Below are 17,978 nucleotides of genomic sequence, written 5' to 3' on the forward strand. Positions count from 1 at the left end.
ATAATAGCTATTTTAGTAGATCGGTCTTACTCAAAAGGTCCTTGTGTTTCCCAGGTGAGTTCAGAAGAAAGCTACAGTTGGGTTTCTCGCCCAAAAACTGCCCTATCCCATAAGGGTCATTTCTTGGGATGATAAAATACCAAAAATCTTATATCCCTATGAAAAAAATAGTACCGCCTCCTTCTGGCATCTAGTCCTTTCGGGTAATAGACTTTGCATTTTGTGGGATCATTTTTGTGTCTCTCTCCCACCCATTTCCCCCCTAATTGTAGCCTATAAACCCTCATTCTACTGACTGCGTTTCCTCAAACTGCTCATTGTTTGAATCGACAGCCTATTCCAAGCAAAAGTGTCTCTCCTTCAGTGTGGTTGCTGCGTGGAAGGTTGGCAATTTTGAAAGAAAATCATTTCCCCATCTCATGCATCAACCTGTATGTGGAAGAGAGGAATGAAAGCAAAATAAGTTAAAGGAGTGCTCTTTTTACCCCATTCATGTGTGTTTCGGTTGAACTGCAGAAGTGCTCGAGCGATGTATTCAGAACTTTCAAAAACTCTAATGGCTATTCACGCATGGAAGTGGCCACGGGGTGTTATAACCATTGAGAAAGGAGAACATAGGTGCCCACTCTCTACCTTCCACCACAAAGCCGAGATTAAAAAGCTTACTCAAAGGCTGAAATACATTTTGGATGTGCCCAAGTAATCAGTTTTTTTTAAAAAAAAGAGGTGACCAAAGTTAAGACCATAATGGAGAACATTACAATGAGGGGAGGAAGGTTGGCCTATGCCAGGGGTGTCCAAACCTGGGAACTTTAAGACTTGTGGACTTCAACTCCCAGAATTCCCCAGCCAGCCATGCTGGCTGGGGAATTCTGGGAGTTGAAGTCCACAAGTCTTAAAGTTCCCAAGTTTGGACACCCCTGGCCTATGCCCTTCTCCCTACCTTTTTATTACAGCTTGGAAAACACAGGCACGGTAGTTAGAGTGTGGTACTGCAGGCTACTTCTGCTACCTGCCGGCTGCCTGCAATTTGGCAGTTCGAATCTCACCAGGCTCAAGGTTGACTCAGCCTTCCATCCTTCCGAGATGGGTAAAATGAGGACCCAGATTGTTTGGGAGCAATATGCCGACTCTGTAAACTGCTTAGTGTGAGTTGTAAAGCACTGTGAAGCGGTATACAAGTCTAAGTGCTATTGCTATTGCTAATTCTGGGCATCCTGGCTTCGTTATTTCCTCCAGAGAGTCTGGCATACAAGGAAGTTTTAGCCAGTTTCCTCATCAGCCAATATTGTCGCCTTTCCCTGTTGGTAACCTCAGATCAATCCCTGGCACTCAGGTTTCATAGGTGGGTGTGTGGGAGTGCAATACACCTATGCATAAAGATACGTTGTATGAACTTCTGTCTAGAATCAATGGGCCTCTCTGTCAGCTTTGGACATCCCCAGAAACTGAAGAGGAGATCTTGCTGAGGGGAGATGGAGGGGTCATTTGGATTCTCCTTGCTTTCAGGCTGGGATTTCTTTTTTTTCTCCCTGCAGATAATTCACTGTCAGGCAAGCTGGCATGGCAGGGGGGCAGGGTGGGGGAGTTGCTGGAGAGAGACAGCAATTGTCGCAAAGTCTCCAGCGTCAGTCTCGGATGATTTCTGGGAAAGACGCATTGGATGGCCGAGGGCTGTTCACTCTCAAGGGCCATGTTCCCCCAGAGGGTGGCAGCAGCAGAGACAGCTGTGATTAATGGGGAGAAAGCATGATTCAAGAGGTAAAGGTCAATGTGGGTGACCTCAGGGGGACCTCCAGAGTCGCCTGGCTGCTGGTGAATGTAGCTGGGGCCTTTTGGTTTACAAACAGACCCTTAGTTATGGCTGGGAAAAAGAGAGAGAGAAATTCAAGTATTTTTAAGCTCTCACATTATGTGAAGTTCTGTGTTTTCAAATATGAGCAGAATCAGACACAATTAAACTAAAGAAAAAAGAATTATCAAATATTTCTAGCCCAGTGTAGCTCTGTGTATTTTCTAAAACAAAATATCTCTCACACGTTATTTTCCACCATATATATCCTTCCTTCCTCTTTCTTTCTTTCTTTCTTTCTTTCTTTCTTTCTTTCTTTCTTTCTTTCTTTCTTTCTTTCTTTCTTTCTTTCTTTCTTTCTCTCTACCTCCCCTCCCTCCCTTCCATAGTTCATAAAGCTGATTATATGTCCCAGCTCAAGTTTAACTAGCTTAGTTTCACCAAGATTTTCTTTTCTTTCTTCTTTGTTTCTGTGTTTATTTGTTTCTTTCTTTCTTTCTCTCTCCCTCTCTTTCTTTCTTTCTCTCTCTCTCTCTTTCTTTCCTTCTCTTTCTTTCTTTCTTTCTTTCTTTCTTTCTTTCTTTCTTTCTTTCTTTCTTTCTCCCTCCATCTCTCCCTTCCTTCTATAGTTCACAAAGCTGATTATATGTCCCACCTTGAGTTTAACTAGCTTAGTTTCACCAAGATTCCTATTCTGTGTACTTTCTAACCCTCCCTTGAAGAAACCAATCCTCAATATGCATTTGCTGTGGTTCCCTGTCTTGTTTCTTGTTTAGCTTCAGCAGGGGCCATAACAGCATCTTCAGACTTTCTGGGAGATTCTGAAAAATATAGTTCCCAGACAATCTAGAGGCCACCGAACTGGAACGGTTGGGTTATAGTATCTGGTGTTCTTCCTCTGGTGGTTCTCTAGGACTCTTTCCTCTCTAACCTTGCTAGCTGTCTCCATCTGCTTTCAGCCTGGATGGCCTGGATGGCTGCCATCTCTCCCAACAGATCATTTCCACACTTTACAATCAGAGTCAAAAGCACCAAGGCGTTTTTGAAAGATGTTATGGGGATCCAGATTGGGATTTATTTATTTTTTGCAAGGGTAATGGAAACAGGAAGGAAACCAAGTGAGGTCACATCTGCTTCTTCTGTGGGACCAAGTTCTGATATCCTGAAATACAATCCAGGAAAGCCTTTGAGAGCTGATTCCTTGGATGCATATGCACCCACCTGTTTGGTTCCAACATGTCGCCTCATGTGACTTCATTCAGAGTCTGTCTCTGGAGCTGGACCAGGCAGACCTGGGAGATCTGGATCTCTGGCCCTTTAAGTCAGCATGGGGCTGTTCTTCTAAATTGTGTAATTATGGAGCGGAGTTTGCCTTGGAGCCAGGCCAAGGACTGCAGCTGGAGGAGAAGCCACTTGACTTTCAGCCTGCTGTTGTTCAGGGACTTTTTTCCTTTTCACCTCCAAAAAAAAAAAAAAAAAGAAATCAGGCTGTTTTCGTAAATGCAGCTCTGCTCTCTGGAAGGAAAATATTGGAATTTAGGAGGAAAGGAGGCTGAGGAGCAGAGAAAAAAGCAACCGAAGCACCGAGAGACTAGATCGTAGTGCACGTTCCCCATCCATGGTACAGCTAGTGCTGGTGGCTCCCTCAGCCCTGCTGGTGCCTCTTCTGGGAAGCTCTGTGTTGGAGTGAGAAGAAGTCAAGAGATCTGGGTAAGTGCCTGGGCTGTGGGCAGAGAGAAGATCTGCATGTGAGATCTGGCATGAGATTTGGCATTTGGAGCAGGTGCGTAGAATATCGGGATTTCTTTTTTAGCAGAAATGTCCTTTCTTCCCTCTCCACAAGGGGACAGCATTGCTCCCCTAGAAGTAATGCTAGTGAGTGGAAGCTGGGTCAATGGGACAGTTAGGTATGGGGTAGTTATTAACCTATGTTCTGTCCAATAAAATGATAAGCCCATCAACAGTTATTATCTAAGATTGCTACATAGATCATCCGTATACCCAGCTGGTTTATTTCATTTTATTTTCTATGTTTAGGCATCTATTTGCCTGGGCATTTATTACCTTCATGTCTTTGTCTTCCAAAGCACTCAGCTTTAGTGCTTTGGACATGCTTCCATTTTATCTCCATAGTAGTCTTATGAAGAAAGTTAGGATGAAAATGTGACGGCACCAAGGTCCTTGTTTTGGTTCAGCAGGGAATTAGACTTGGCTCTTCCTATCTTATGCTGTTTCTCCCTTCCAGCTATTTATCTACTCTAGCACCTTCTAGCATAATGCAACCATCCCTAGGGCAATGCTGAAGCTTGTCCGTGATGGTTGAGTGACTAGACAACAGTGGAAGTCACCAGCAGAGATCCTTAGCTGAACTGCCCCTCTCTGAAATGACAGATAAATAAACAGAGAATGTCACTGCTTTAATGTCTGCGTATGTATCCTTCAAGGGTGGCTCAGTGGCTAAGACACTGAGCTTGTCGATAAGAAAGGTCGGAAGTTAGGTGGTTCAAATTCCTAGCACCATGTAACAGAGTGAGTTCCTGTTACTTGTCCCAGCTTCTGCCAACCTAGCAGTTTGAAAGCATATAAAAATGCAAGTAGAAATATAAGAACCACCTTTGGTGGGAAGGTAACAGAGTTCCGTACGCCTTCGGCTTTTAGTCATGACGGCCACATGACCACAGAGACGTCTTTGGACAGCGCTGGCTCTTCGGCTTTGAAATAGAGATGAGCACCACCCCCTAGTGTCGGGAACGACTAGCATATATGCATGAGGGGAACCTTTACCTTTATGTATCCTTCTTCTCAGAAAGAGCCTGATGATCTTAGAGACAACGTTGGAATAGATGATTTCATATCACAAGATAGCTTTAATCTCTCTTTCTAAAATTTAGGGTAGTTCACAACTGTAACATATTTGGACATATAGCTTTACTTATACAGCTTGAGCTTAAAATGTCTAAAGCTCTGCTTGTTATGTGAGCCTTAATGTTCTGTGAGGTCTTAATCAGAGACTATTCTCCAGTGCTTTCAACTTCAAAAATTATATTGCAGGCAGGATCTTTACAGTCATCTAGTGGCTATGTAAGGAATACATGGGTTGTGGTGATTCTATTTATTATTTGTTAGACATCAAGCAAAGGAAGCAATTAAAATCCTTGGAGCATTCAGATAATATTTTTTTTCATATTTGTTTGGTTTCTCCCCTTTATTCTAATGAGCATTGGAGCTACTCTACACATGCTGACCTTGGGTGATACCAAAAAGCTAAATAAGGTCAGTATTTGGATGGAATGCTTGGATATGGAAAAAAAAAAAGCGCCTAGCTCTGTGAACTTGACAGGGAAGTTTTAAAAAGTTCCAGAGGCGAATTCCAAACCACTTCTTTATTGTTGCCAAGAAAACATGGATATATCCAGGAAATTGCCAGGAGCACAGTTTAACTTGAAGGACACTTTAGCAGATAGATAGATGATATATACTTAGTCTCTTCCTCCCTCCCGCTCTCTCTCATTTGCAGTCTTAGAAATCTTTTTTGGATGGTGAGATGTCATAACAAGGCAGAAGAGATAGTTACTTTGAAGAAACAGCTTTAAAAAATAATTATCATAAAAAATAAGAACAAGTTTCCCCCCTGTCCTATTTAGATGAGAGAATCTCTCGGTCATGCATGTTTTTCAAACTATTTAAACTTTGTGCAGGGTGGATGGCTTAACATTTGGGTGACTCATTCAGGACAATTTATTTTGCAACCTCCTCTTTTCAATCCCTTTACATCTCTGCCTTCCTTGGACTTCAACTGACTTGAGGTTGCTAGGGAATGCGTTGGAGATTTACCTCCTCATACACAAACCTTTTGGATGATTCAGACAGTGTTTCCTCTCAGCATCTGATGGACAGTTGGAAATGTGGAGCTGGAGAACATTGTGAGTTGCCTCTAATTGCATTTCCTTGTGACGTTGTCACTTTTTGCCTTCCCCTGTAGGCATCTGGACTGGCTTTGTTTCCACAGGACATCTGGAATTGTTTTGCTCTGCAAGCATTTCAGCCCTGCTGTATCTAGTCAAGTTTGGTCTTTCTAACTAACAGCCAACCAAAGCCTCTGATTGGGATGGAATGTTTCATGACTAAAAAAATGTCTTGATAATAGAACATTAGCACTTCAGAAAGATAAATTAAGTCAGCTTCCTTGAGGTTCTATTTAATTCTGAATGAAGACAGTTTTAGAACAAAGCTTCTCAAGGTTGTTAAAAGCTGTTTTAGACTATTAAAACCAATTGGAAAACTAGAAACAGCAATCCAGCATTTTTATGATCTTCTAGAAAATAGTGTGAGTGAAGGAGTTTCAAGATATTAGTGACAAAGGCTGTCTTCAGGATGTGTCAACCAGATGGATTGGGACAATAACTCTGCATGTAATGTTCCAAAAATCAGTTTAAAGCGCCTGGACAGGTTTGAATTAATATAAATAAGCCTGAGCAATCTCAGCTCAATTTTCAAAGTCCTTTGCAAATAATTAATCCAATCCGTACCTCTGGGAAGGAAGGAAGGAAGGAAGGAAGGAAGGAAGGAAGGAAGGAAGGAAGGAAGGAAGGAAGAAGGAAGAGATGAGGTGGTAGGGAGAAAATAAATGAATGAACCCACAGGGCTAATCTGAGACCTAAGTCTTATTCTGAATGACTTCCAAACCCTGCAGCCTTTGATGGAGTCAAAAATCCCTTGGGGTAGACAGTCTTTCAAATAGTGTGGTCTTTCTCAAACTATTTACAGCAATGGGGTTCAGTTTTCAATGTTTAAACCGTATTGTTTAAACTGTTTTAATCTAGGATTCCCCGTCGAAACAGGCAATTGATCACAAGCTGGGCTCTTATGGGCTCTCACCGGTATTCTTAATGTTCCTAGGCTTTGATCAAGCAAAGCAAGTAGTAATCAATAGAATGAAGGACATGGAGTTCCAAGAAAAGCTAAATAGGTTGCCTCTCCACAGAAGGGACAGAATCAAACAGGGTCTGTGGGAATCGGCAAGATATCTAAATGACCTGATCTTCCCAAAACAAAGAATAGCTTTCTTCAGAGCCAGATTTAACATTCTTCCTTCAGCACTCCTCCAGGGCAGGTATAAGAGAACACCTATAGCAGAATGGGTTTGTATATGTGGTAAAGGAGAAGTGGAAGATAATTCACATGTTCTATTATACTGCGAGCTATACAGAGCTCGTAGGTCTGCACATATTCTCCCCTTATTAGAGGGATTGCCAGGGAGGGCAGACAATTTTTATGTAGGCTTTCTCCTCCAGGACACTAACCCGGTTACCACGTATGCAGTGTCAAAGTTCTGTGCTGCTGCAATGTCCATAAGAAATAAATTGGTTCCAGTAGTATAGTTGTCATCTTGTACCAATTATTTGAACATATCTCTAACAATTTCTGGACCATTGTATTTACTCCCATACTTATTGGCTTTTCACCCAGGTAAACCAGGGAGTGACCCAAACAATCTGAGAACATGTATGTTATTATCCACTTTTAACGTCAATACTTTTTAATTATATTTTAATGTCAGTACTTTTTAGCATATTGTAAAAAGTAATGTGTATTGCTGGTCTTTGACTGTAATAAAGATTTATACTTGTTAATCTAGGATTCAAATCCAATATTTTTTAAACTTGCAGCCTGGACTGGTACAGCTCACTCATTCCCTCTTTGCTGTACTTGGAGGGGGTGGCCCAGATTCCGAGATCAAGATAGGATCCTTTTGGGAACAGACATGTTGGTCATCTTGAACTTGCCCTCTGTGCTTCGTTGCCTCCATGTGTAGCATGCGGGAGAGTAGAAATTCCTCCCTCCCCATTCAAAAGTTGGTCCCTTTGCTTATCAGTTGTAACAGGCGTGTAAAGCCTGAGATGCTTTTCTCTGGTTAAGAAGCAGGCCAGCTGAGGCTGCGGGCTTGGCTCTTCAGCTATGCCGACATTTTAGCCTCTACTGTAGTTTCCCACATCCTGATGACCTCCCCCCTTCGTCCCATGGGCTGGTCCAGATGTTTTCCCAGGCTGTGGTTTGCTTGAGAGATGAATGGGGAGGAGGGAGCAAGGAAGCAGAAGGAGGAGGGATAGCACAAAACTTCCTCCAGAGCATCAATCCTGCAAGATCTGCTTAGCATCCTCAAAATTTCCCACAGATGAAGGATTGGAAAAGTTTGAGCTGGATGAGGAGAGAGGGAATTGTATTTGGGGCAGGGTTTCATATTTTATCTGGAGTAGAGGTGAACCCAAATCAAGAATCAGAACAAAAGTTATTTGCATTTTTGATTGGAATTTGGGGAGCTGCAATGCAGCGTACATAGCAAGCTCTAAACTGGGGAAGGGTGATCAACATACTTGCCAAAGTAGGCAAAATATCTTTTCCTCCTGCTTTTGAAAATCCAACTGCTGATTTTTATTTTCGTCGCTAGTTTTCTGTTCGTCACAAATGGCCTGGCATAGACACACACACAGCTCTTTTGGGGTATGTACTTCTTTCGTGGGTGTCTCGTAGGTTTTGTTGTGGTGTAACTGAAAAATCAGCCCATCCTTTCCATAAACGAGTGTTTCACCTGTAAGAATAATTCCTGGAATTAAGATTTGGAAGTTTTAAATCCTAATTTTGAAATGTGATTCCTATACTGGGAGTTGGGTTGGATGGTTAGCCTCCCATCAGTTAGAATCCATGGCCTGTTTCAAAAAATAGGATTTGAAACGCATGATTGATGTCAGCTGTATGCTTTTCCTTTGACTTCAGTGACATCCAATTTGGACATTATTTAGTAGAGATTGAATAATCCAGAATTGGGGTGGCTGCAATTACCAAATCCAGACACATTTGGAAGGCGCCAAGGTGAAGAAAAGTTGGGAGTAGGAGAGAAAATAGGTGCAAAATTTCCTTTGGTTCTAAGACAAAGATTGGTTTAAAAGGTCCAGATTTTTTGACAATCCTCCCTTGTTGTGGGGACCAAAGAATCTGGCTGATTAAACCATTCCTCTAGGAAGAGAAGACAGCTTCCCCACTGCTGGAGGTTTGGTTTTTTTTTTTTTCCTTTTTAATTAAAACATGAAAAAACAAAACACTCGGTGCCGCAGCCCAGCCAGAATCCCATTTTAATAGAGGCTGTTTGCTTAATTGTACCCTGGCCTCCAACACAGTGCAATTTCAAAATGTGTTGATAGTTGGTTTAGGCAAGGGCTCGTGACCTGCCAATTTACACTCCAGCCACAATTCTGGGTTTGCATCTCTGGATTCACACCCAGTGGGAATCCAATTCTTCACCCAATTCCACTTATTTGATTTGACTGTGCATTTTCCAGATAAAGAGAAATAAGCAACTGAGATTTTTAGAAAAAAACCCCTACACAATTCAATTATTGCCAGTGCTTTACAGATGTACATAGGAAAACGTGTCACATATACAGTACTTGCAAATCTTTAAAACGCAGTCAAGAATTGCTGTGTCAACTCCTAAAGTTGTCATGGTGAGGGAAGGGGGGGAGGAGCACATTTCACGCATACTTTCAGCTAGAGTTGGATCTCAGATTACTGTAGTAGGCTTGGGAGGGGGTGCACCTCATTGAGGAAAGTGATTTATGACACAGACTGAGGGGAGGGAAGAAACGGGTAAAGTTCAGCTATAACTCAAACGAAGCTCAGATCTGACTGCAAAAAGGCCTTGCCTAATGGTGCTCCTAATAAATGACTAGTTTTGTATTGAAACTTGGCTCGATACTCATGAATCAATTAGGGCATTTTTAGGAAACCTGACATGCTGTTTGTCCTCAGTTCAAAAAGCTCTCCTCTGCTTTAAGTCTCCTTCCAGGGGAACTCAATTCCTGGGGATCTCATGGGCTCACTCACATAATTTTCTGGACAGCACTGCAGGTAAACCTTGACTTGCAACCTTTCATTTAGTGACCCTTCGAAGTTACGACAGCAATGAAAAAAGCGACACGACCATTTTCCTAAATAGCCTTCCCTCAGACCTACATACAGGTAGTTCTCGACTTACAACAGTTCATTTAATGACCATTCAAAGTTACAATGGCACTGGAAAAAGTGACTTATGACCATTTTTCACACTTACGACCATTGCACTTGGCAACTGACTTATGATGGCTGCAATATTTATGAGGGTTGCAGTGCCCCAAGGGCATGTGATCACCTTTTGCAATGTTCTGACAAAGAAAATCAATGGGGAAGCCAGATTCACTTAACAACCATGCTACTAACTTAACAACCAAAACTTGGAGCTTGTCTCACTTAGCAACTGAAACTTGGGGCTCAATTGTGGTCATAAGTCAAGGACTACCTATATGGAAATAGTTGCCACTGCATTCTTCCAGTTTTTTTAAAAAAAAACATTCCACAATAGCCTGCAGGCCAGGGGTTACCTTGTGGTCTCCAGTCCAATAATAATCAACCTGGATCTGTCTGAAAAAAGAAAAATGTACATATGTTTGATCAGCCACTGTATATGTTTCAGTGGTGGGTTGTAGGCGGTATGCCCCGGTACGGGCGTACCGGAGCCTGCCCGGAGCACTGGGTACCGTTCCGGTATTGTGCTCCAGAGGGCCCATCCGCCTGCCCACGCTCTTTACCTGTCTTTAAAGTCTTTAGCGCTTGCGCGCATGCGCACAGTGCGTACAGCGCTTGCGCACAGTGCATACAGCACTTGCGCGCATGCGCACAGTGCGTACAGCGCCTGCGCGATGCTCCGCCAAGCAGCTGGAGCATTGTGGAGCTCGTGGAGGTGTCGCTGGATGGTAAGACACATGCACACATTGTGGACGCCACCCGGCCCGTTCCAACCAAACCAGTTTTAACGAGATCCAGAACCCACCACTGATACGTTTGAAGTAGTGTATATGAAGGAGTGTAGCAGTGGTAGGTTTCAGAAATTTTTAGAACCTCTTCTTTAGGTGTGGCCTGCTTTGTGGGAGTGACTTGCTGGCCATGTGACTGGGTGGGAGTGGCTTGCCAGCCATGTGACTGGGTGGGTGTGGCCAACTTGTAAAATGTGGTGAAACTCACTTAACAACGTTCTTGCTTAGCAACCAAAATGTTGGCTCAGAAACTCTGGCATTTGAAGCACGCAAGTCTTAAAGCTGTCAAGTTACAAGACCCTTGCACCCCTAACCCTTTAGAAAAAAAACCCCAGGGGTGTTCAAACTTGACAGCTTTAAGACTTGTGGACTTCAACTCCCAGAATTCCTCCTCTCGCTCTTCATCTTGATGATGTGCGGACTGGCGGGGGGAGGGAGCTGGAACCGGTTCTAAATGGCACTGTAGATTTGTGGAACCTCTTCTATAGAAGAGGTTAGAACTGGCAGGAACCCACCCCTGGGGTGTAGCCTATGTGAGGAAAGTGAGGCCGCAAAGAACAATGCATGCAATGTATGTGGGGAAAATAAGTTTGGGAGAGTTGTGGGCTTGAGGGGAAAAATGAGGGGGAAGTGTGTGTGAAGAAGTACTGCGGTGTGGATGGTATGCCAGAGAGAGAGAGGGAGAGTGTGTGGAAGCAATGAGGAGGTGTGGACAAGAGAATGATATATGTTTGAGTGAGGAAATGTTTGTGATTGGCATATGGATGAAAGACAGCTGTGTCTGTAACCCTCAATGTATGACCATGATTGAGCCCAACATTTCTGTTGCTAAGTGAGACATTTGTTCAGTGAATTTTGCCCCGTTTTACAACCTTTCTGGCCACATTTGTTAAATGAATCACTGCATTTGTTAGGTTAGTAACCTGGTTATCAAGAAAATCTGGCTTCGCCATTAACTTTGCTTGTCGGGAGGTCGCAAAAGGGGATCACATGACCCAGGGACACTGCAACCGTCATAAACATGAGTTCAGTTCCAAGCGGCTGAATTTTGATCACGTGACCATAAAGATGCCGCAACTGTCGTAAGTGTGAAAAACGGTCACAAGTCACTTTTAAAAAACTTTTTAACCATTGTAACTTTGAATGGTCATTAAAGGAAGTGTTGCAAGTCGAGGACGACCTCTTTGTAGGACTGAGGGAAGGTTATTTAGGAAAATGTGTGAGTTATGTGTGAGATGTGTTGTATGTGAAGGAACTTATCCAATTCCCATATGCAAACGGACTCTCAGTCCGGCAAACTGTACAGCCCTTGGCCAAGAACATTTTTTAACCATGATTGAAGCCGAGTAGCCTGAATGATTACATTACTGTAGTCATAACAGTTAATTAAAAGCGTACATGCAGGAATGCTTAGTGGAAGACTTAATCTGGTTCTACTCAGCCCAGAGCAGCTGCGGCAAAAAAAACACCCTCTTTCAGCCATTTTTGTTATCAGGATGAGGTGTTCTGGAGAAGTGGGAAACAATGATGGAAATTGATCAAGGAGAGATTCAACCTAGAAATAAGGAGAACTTTTCTGACAGGGAGGACAATCAACCGATGGAAAAGCTAGTCTTCAGAAATTGTGGGTGCTTCATCACTGGAGGCTTTCAAGAAGAGACTGGATAGCTACTTGTCAGAAATGCTATAGGGCGGGAGTGTCAGATTTGTGTCGTCACGGCAGTGTCATATGATGTATTGGGACTTCCCCCCCCTTCACTAAACGGTATGGGCGTGGCCAGTGTGTGATGCATCCGGTCCGTGGGCCGTGAGTTTGACAGCCCTGGTATAGGGTCTCCTGCTTGAGCAGAGGGTTGGACTAGATGACCTACGAGTTCCCTTCCTACTCTCTTATTCTATCTTTAACAACAGGACAACGGGTTGTGCATGGCATTTGTGTTTGTGGGCAATGTTTGAACATGGTATCGAGCTGGGGAGAAGCCTGAATTTGCAATTTCTTTTTAATGTCTGTCTGTCTGTCTCTCTGTCTGTCTGTCTGTCTGTTTCAAAATTTGATAACTAAAAAAATCTATCCAAAAGTGGAAAGGGGGCGATGTTTTGGAATAGTTTCACCATTCACCAAAATGAATGTCCTTGTTTCTATGATATTGGGAGTCAAAGCATGGATAGCATTTCTGGTGATGAACCATTGAGTAAAGAACATTGCAATTTGGTAACAGAGAAAAGTTAATAGGAAAGTTTCACAACGCTGGTAGAAACATTCTGGATGATTACTCCTCGCTTTTGGAAACAACGTGTACTTTTCATTAGTAGCTTCCCCAGATAAAACTTTAATGCACCAATAGGTTGGGAAGGAGTTGTCTACACTTCCCAATGGTCCATTAAAAGTGATTGTGTCATGTACATGATGGCATCATGGTGCAATCATGATGAGAAATTTGGGCAATCGCAATGACAAATCTAGGTTAGAGATCCATTGTTTCAAGATCCAGTGAATTGAGCACTGTAGCACCAAACTTTGAAATAAAACGACCCCCTCAGTCTATGATAGCCCAAAAAAACCTATGATGAAAAGAACAGGATAGGGATGGACGGAAATTGGAAGGAAAATACTATTAGGAAGTTAAGGTGGGGGTTGCAAAGGATAAAGTTATGACCAGATGAGCTATAATACTCCATATAGATTCTTTCCTAATGTATACAACTGGAATACTTCCACAATCCTATCCATTCTGAATATGGTTGATCTTTCATTCATTTTTTGCAACCCACAAAAGGGAATCTTTTTAAAAATTCAAATGATGTGGTGAATTCTACAGTAGCATACATTTACAGGAATCCAGTGATAGTAATATAAGGAAATAATATTTCTGGAATTGAATCTGAAAAAAAAATATGTTGGAAGAGAAGGGGACAATCAGTCTGTAATTGTGGCAGATTAAACAGTCCAGACACATGTTTTTTCTATTTAATCTATCCTTTAGACTTTAAATAAAACCTCAGTTTTCTCTTTAGAAAAAAAATTGGATTTTATTTATAGAAAGAAATGTCTAGCCATGTTTGGTCTTCTTATTAGAAAGCAAATGAATTACTTGGTAAGTTCATACACCTAATACGTTAACCACTTAGTTTTTTTTTTTAAGTATGACACACCGTTTCATTTTAAATGGAATTTTGTTAACTTTTCCTTGCTAAAATGTGTGGGACTTTATGAAGAATTGGAAGCAACTATTGAGAAGAACTTTTATGGTGGAAATGAGGCAGAAGAATGGTGGGCATGAATATTGTTGCTTTTCTGCTCCAAAGTGGCTCTTCATTTGCCCAAATCTTTATAGAGATAATCTTTATAGGCTAGTGTGGACCTGTGAAATTTGGGGAGCAAGTTGTCCGCACTTTCACAGAATGCTAGAAGAAAAACTGGGGAGGATAGTCCCCATTCCCCACCATTATTCCAACTTAGCTTTGCTGATTATCTGCATTAGGCATATCGCCAAAGAAAGCCCTGGGCTGGTGAGCATCCATCAGTTTTCATCTCCTAAAAATGGGAAATAAGTGGAAGTAAAACCAATGTCAGTACTTTGCTTGGAGGCAGGCCCGGTGTCCCTGTTTTAAAAGACAGGAACTTTTTCAGGGAAAACTAGGTGGGGCTCACCACTGCTCTGACTCAAGCAACAGAGCCACCCTGGATTTGTTAAATCAATACCCAGGAGGATGCAATGTAGCATTCTGCAGGGAAGTGGTCTATAATTTATTTATTATTATCCATCTTTATTTTTTTTATAATGCGCTCAAAGTGACAAACGTTTCCCTACAACAGCAGCTCTCTGAGGTCTTCTGGTTTTTAGTCTTTACGCCAGTAGACCAAACTGGTTCTATAAATCTTATCAGCAGCTTGGCTCTGGAGAGATTATGAGAACACTAGCTTACCTTCCATTGTATGTTCAGTGCACTGTTTGGTTTCAGCAAAAGCCACGAATTAATTGCATTCTGATTAGACTTGGGTCCAACTATACTTGTATATGCTTATTTGTGTTAGCCTCTTCATTTGTAGGCAGGAGACACTCAGCAGCTGGAGTACAATCGGACTGAAAAGGGAATGTTTGTTGCAGCCAAGTTAACATGTTATCCATCAATCATTGAACCAGCAAAATGCTACACTAGCATGCGATTTGCTGCTTGGTGATCCCTCTCCTGCTGTAAATGCAATGACAATGACAAGGCTGCTGTCATTATTCACTGTGTAAAGGGCACATAAGGAAATGGGGGTGGGGTGGGGTGGATTTCTCTGACTTTGTTTTCCTCCTGCTTCCTCAAATATCACCAGCTGGTGGGAAAGCATCCTCTGTCACTTTTCTTCACAGGAGCTGAAGTTTGGGAGGAATTTAGTGTTGTTTTTTTCAGATGGCTTCATTAGAAAGTTAGCCACTGGTCAAAACTCATGCTAGTTTTGTGCAAGAGTTTTTGGTAGGTATGTTCAAAAGGAGTCCAAGTATCAGCTGATAGATGAATTTTGAACATGGGCTTAGTACTTGTTCCAATGTCTGCTAAACCTAATATTCAAAGAAGCCAACCAACACTTTCCAGGCATGGGGAAATTGCCATCAAACTTCAGCCTTGCTCTCCTTTGTTGGTCATCTGCTGGCCAGGTTGATCTGTAGCTCATAGAGTTTTAAAGATCCGGAGGGGAGACATAAGAGAACTGGATTCTCCTCTGTCCAAAAACAGACTGGCTTTAGAAGCCTCACTAGCCAATAGCTGCTTGGCTCCTCCAACTCCTTATGGATGATCTGACTGCCCCGCTCACAAAATAGATTGTCATCTGTATTGTAAAAACTGCATTGACAGCAGCCACATTACGGCCAACTTAAGGCCACCTTATGGGGATCCAGTGAAGGCAACATCATGATCCAGCAGAAGAAAAAGTGAGGAGATTAAGCTCCGGAGCATTACAAGTAGCCTCCCAAAACCAACTGCAGTTATTTCATATTATCCCCCTGAGCAGTTTTGCTGCAGAAAGACCAAAAAAAAAATAACAAGAAATATTAATGGAGAAATAAGAAGGCTCAAAGTGGAAGATGGGTGCAAAATCATCTGAAATCATCTTCCGTAAAATTCTGCAAAAGAAGGCCAGGTGCTGGCTTTATGAGACCTTTTTTTCTGGAAGTAACTGGAGTTATTTTTTTTTTATTTGTCAAATTGTTTACAAGATAATAGGTACAAGAATAAACATGAGTATCAATGAAATGGGGACAATAGGACAGGGACGGTAGGCACGATGGTGCACTTATGCACGCCCCTTACAGACCTCTTAGGAATGGGGTGAGGTAAATAGTAGATAGTTTGGAGGAGATCCCAACTGGGTTTGAGGTCTCACCTGCATCACAGAATCAGCCTGGGTCTCTGCCCTTTACCCTCCTTCAACCACAGGAAGCAAAGGGTGTGGGGGGTGGGAGGCGGCATAATAGCCCTTTGCTCTCTTACGGGTCACAAGGAATGCCCTGGCAGTTCCACCAGGCGAGAGGGAAACGCAGCAGCCTGAATAGCCTCACTGTTACTTCCCTCTTGGGTGGGGTGCTCTTCTGTGTTTGTTTTCCTCTATGGTACCCCCTGTGCCAGATCTGGCCGTGCTGCCTTGCAGCCTGATGAATTGCTGCCTGTAATATGTGCTGCTGTTGTTGGAAGGGCCCAGCCAAAGGAAACACCCAGATGGGAAAGCGTCTGCTTCTTGGAGAGGGGAGCTGGGGACGGGATAAGAGACTTCTCTCCTACCCATCTGCCCCACGTCCTAATCTGGGGAAAAGGAGGAGGTCTTCAGATGTCATTGCAAAGGTCTCAGTGTTGGGAGGGGTGGATGGACGATGTTGGCGACGGCAAAGCTGAACCGGCATGTGCACTGGGGCTCATCTCTTTCCCTTTCTCTTTGCCAGGTGCCATCTTCCTGCCAGCCCGTCCCTCCAAGCGAACTGGTAAGTGCCTGCTCTTTTGCCACCTACTTGACCCCGCATAATACTTTCCAGAGGGGAAAGTGGGGGGCTAGCCTCTTGTGGCGAAGTTGACAAAGGGCCTTTTGTGATGCTTTGAAGACTTTGGGCAATAGTAAAATTGCTGGTGCTTAAACCTGAGCCAAGATCCTTTATTGTTTTCCGACAGGTAAGCTGTGGGTGCGGGCATGTAAGGAAATTGAAACATGTCGCCAAGTGTGGCTTTCTATCGCTGCCTCTTTAAAAAAAGGGGGATTTAGTCTGAGGTTTTTCTCTTCTGAATTATGAATCTTACACAATTGCCCGCTTCCGCAAAGTTTGGGATGCGTGCAGGAATTGTTTGATTTTCCCGTACTCTGCTCTTTCATTCTTCTCCAATATTTTAAAACACGGTACGCTGGCTCAGGATTTCCCCCACCCATCCCCCAATTCAAAATTTGCATGGCTGATTTGTTTAGATATTCTTTAAAATACTTCCAGTGCTTGATTCTTATCACTCCGTTACTCATTTTTAAAGAGATGGAAAAAAACTTTAGTCAGGAATGTGTTGGAGCTTTTCCTGTAGTTTCACAAACCCCTTTCCCCAATCTTTCCATGTACAGTAATGTGTTCCCAGCTTTTAACTACCTTACAGGATGATTCTGTCTACTCCCTGACGCAAGATTATTTTAGGGCAGGGGGCTGCTCCCAGAACAAAGCAGCCTGTGTTCTGTAGATGCACCACCATTCAAAGTGTATCTGTGAGGGAATTCTCTTTTTCCGCTATAACCTGGACATGTGTTGATTCAGTGCACTTTATAAATAGCTACTATTTTCTGTTCAGTGAATGCTTGCTTTCCCCCTCCCCCCACCCCTTTTGCTATCCAAATGGTGAAGTAATGTACGCATTTCCATATCCAAGATGACATGTCTGAACTGATGGTTTCCATTTAGATCAGGCTCATCCAACCTTTTGGCTTGTCCTGCACTGCATTGAGTGAAGGGGTATAGTCTTGGACAGCATATAAAATATACACATACTGTGTACACACACACACACACACACACACACACACACACACACACACAAACATCAGAGGTGGTATTCTGCCGGTTTGCCCCAGTTTGGGCAAACCAGTAGTGACGGTGGCAGGAGGCTTCGCTCACCCACCCAGACGTCATCACAAATGTTCGGTGCATGCGCAGAGGCGCCCCGCGCGCTCCCGATTCTGAACCAGTAGCAAAGGTAAGAGAAAACCATTACTGATATACATACAATACAATACAATAGTAGAGTTGGAAGGGACCTTGGAGGTCTTCTAGTCCAACCCCCTGCCTAGGCAGGAAACCCTATACCGTTTCAGACAAATAGCTATCCAA

General features: G+C 43.0%; 1 protein-coding gene across 5 annotated transcripts in view; it reads left to right on the plus strand.

Moving 5' to 3' along the window:
• Positions 1-17,978, plus strand: part of TNS2 (tensin 2) — a 166,345-nt gene that overhangs the window by 84,471 nt on the left and 63,896 nt on the right. For 4 of the 5 annotated variants that reach the window (XM_081934417.1, XM_081934415.1, XM_081934414.1 and 1 more), the window contains exon 4: positions 16,566-16,604. In XM_081934417.1, the coding sequence (XP_081790543.1) occupies positions 16,566-16,604 (39 nt within the window). Of the gene's footprint in view, positions 1-2,996; positions 3,503-16,565; positions 16,605-17,978 lie in introns of those variants that run through there. The other variant, XM_081934418.1, reaches the window with a different exon arrangement.

This window comes from Natrix helvetica (assembly GCF_964273705.1).
Source record: "Natrix helvetica genome assembly, chromosome: 1".
Lineage (NCBI taxonomy): Eukaryota > Metazoa > Chordata > Lepidosauria > Squamata > Natricidae > Natrix > Natrix helvetica.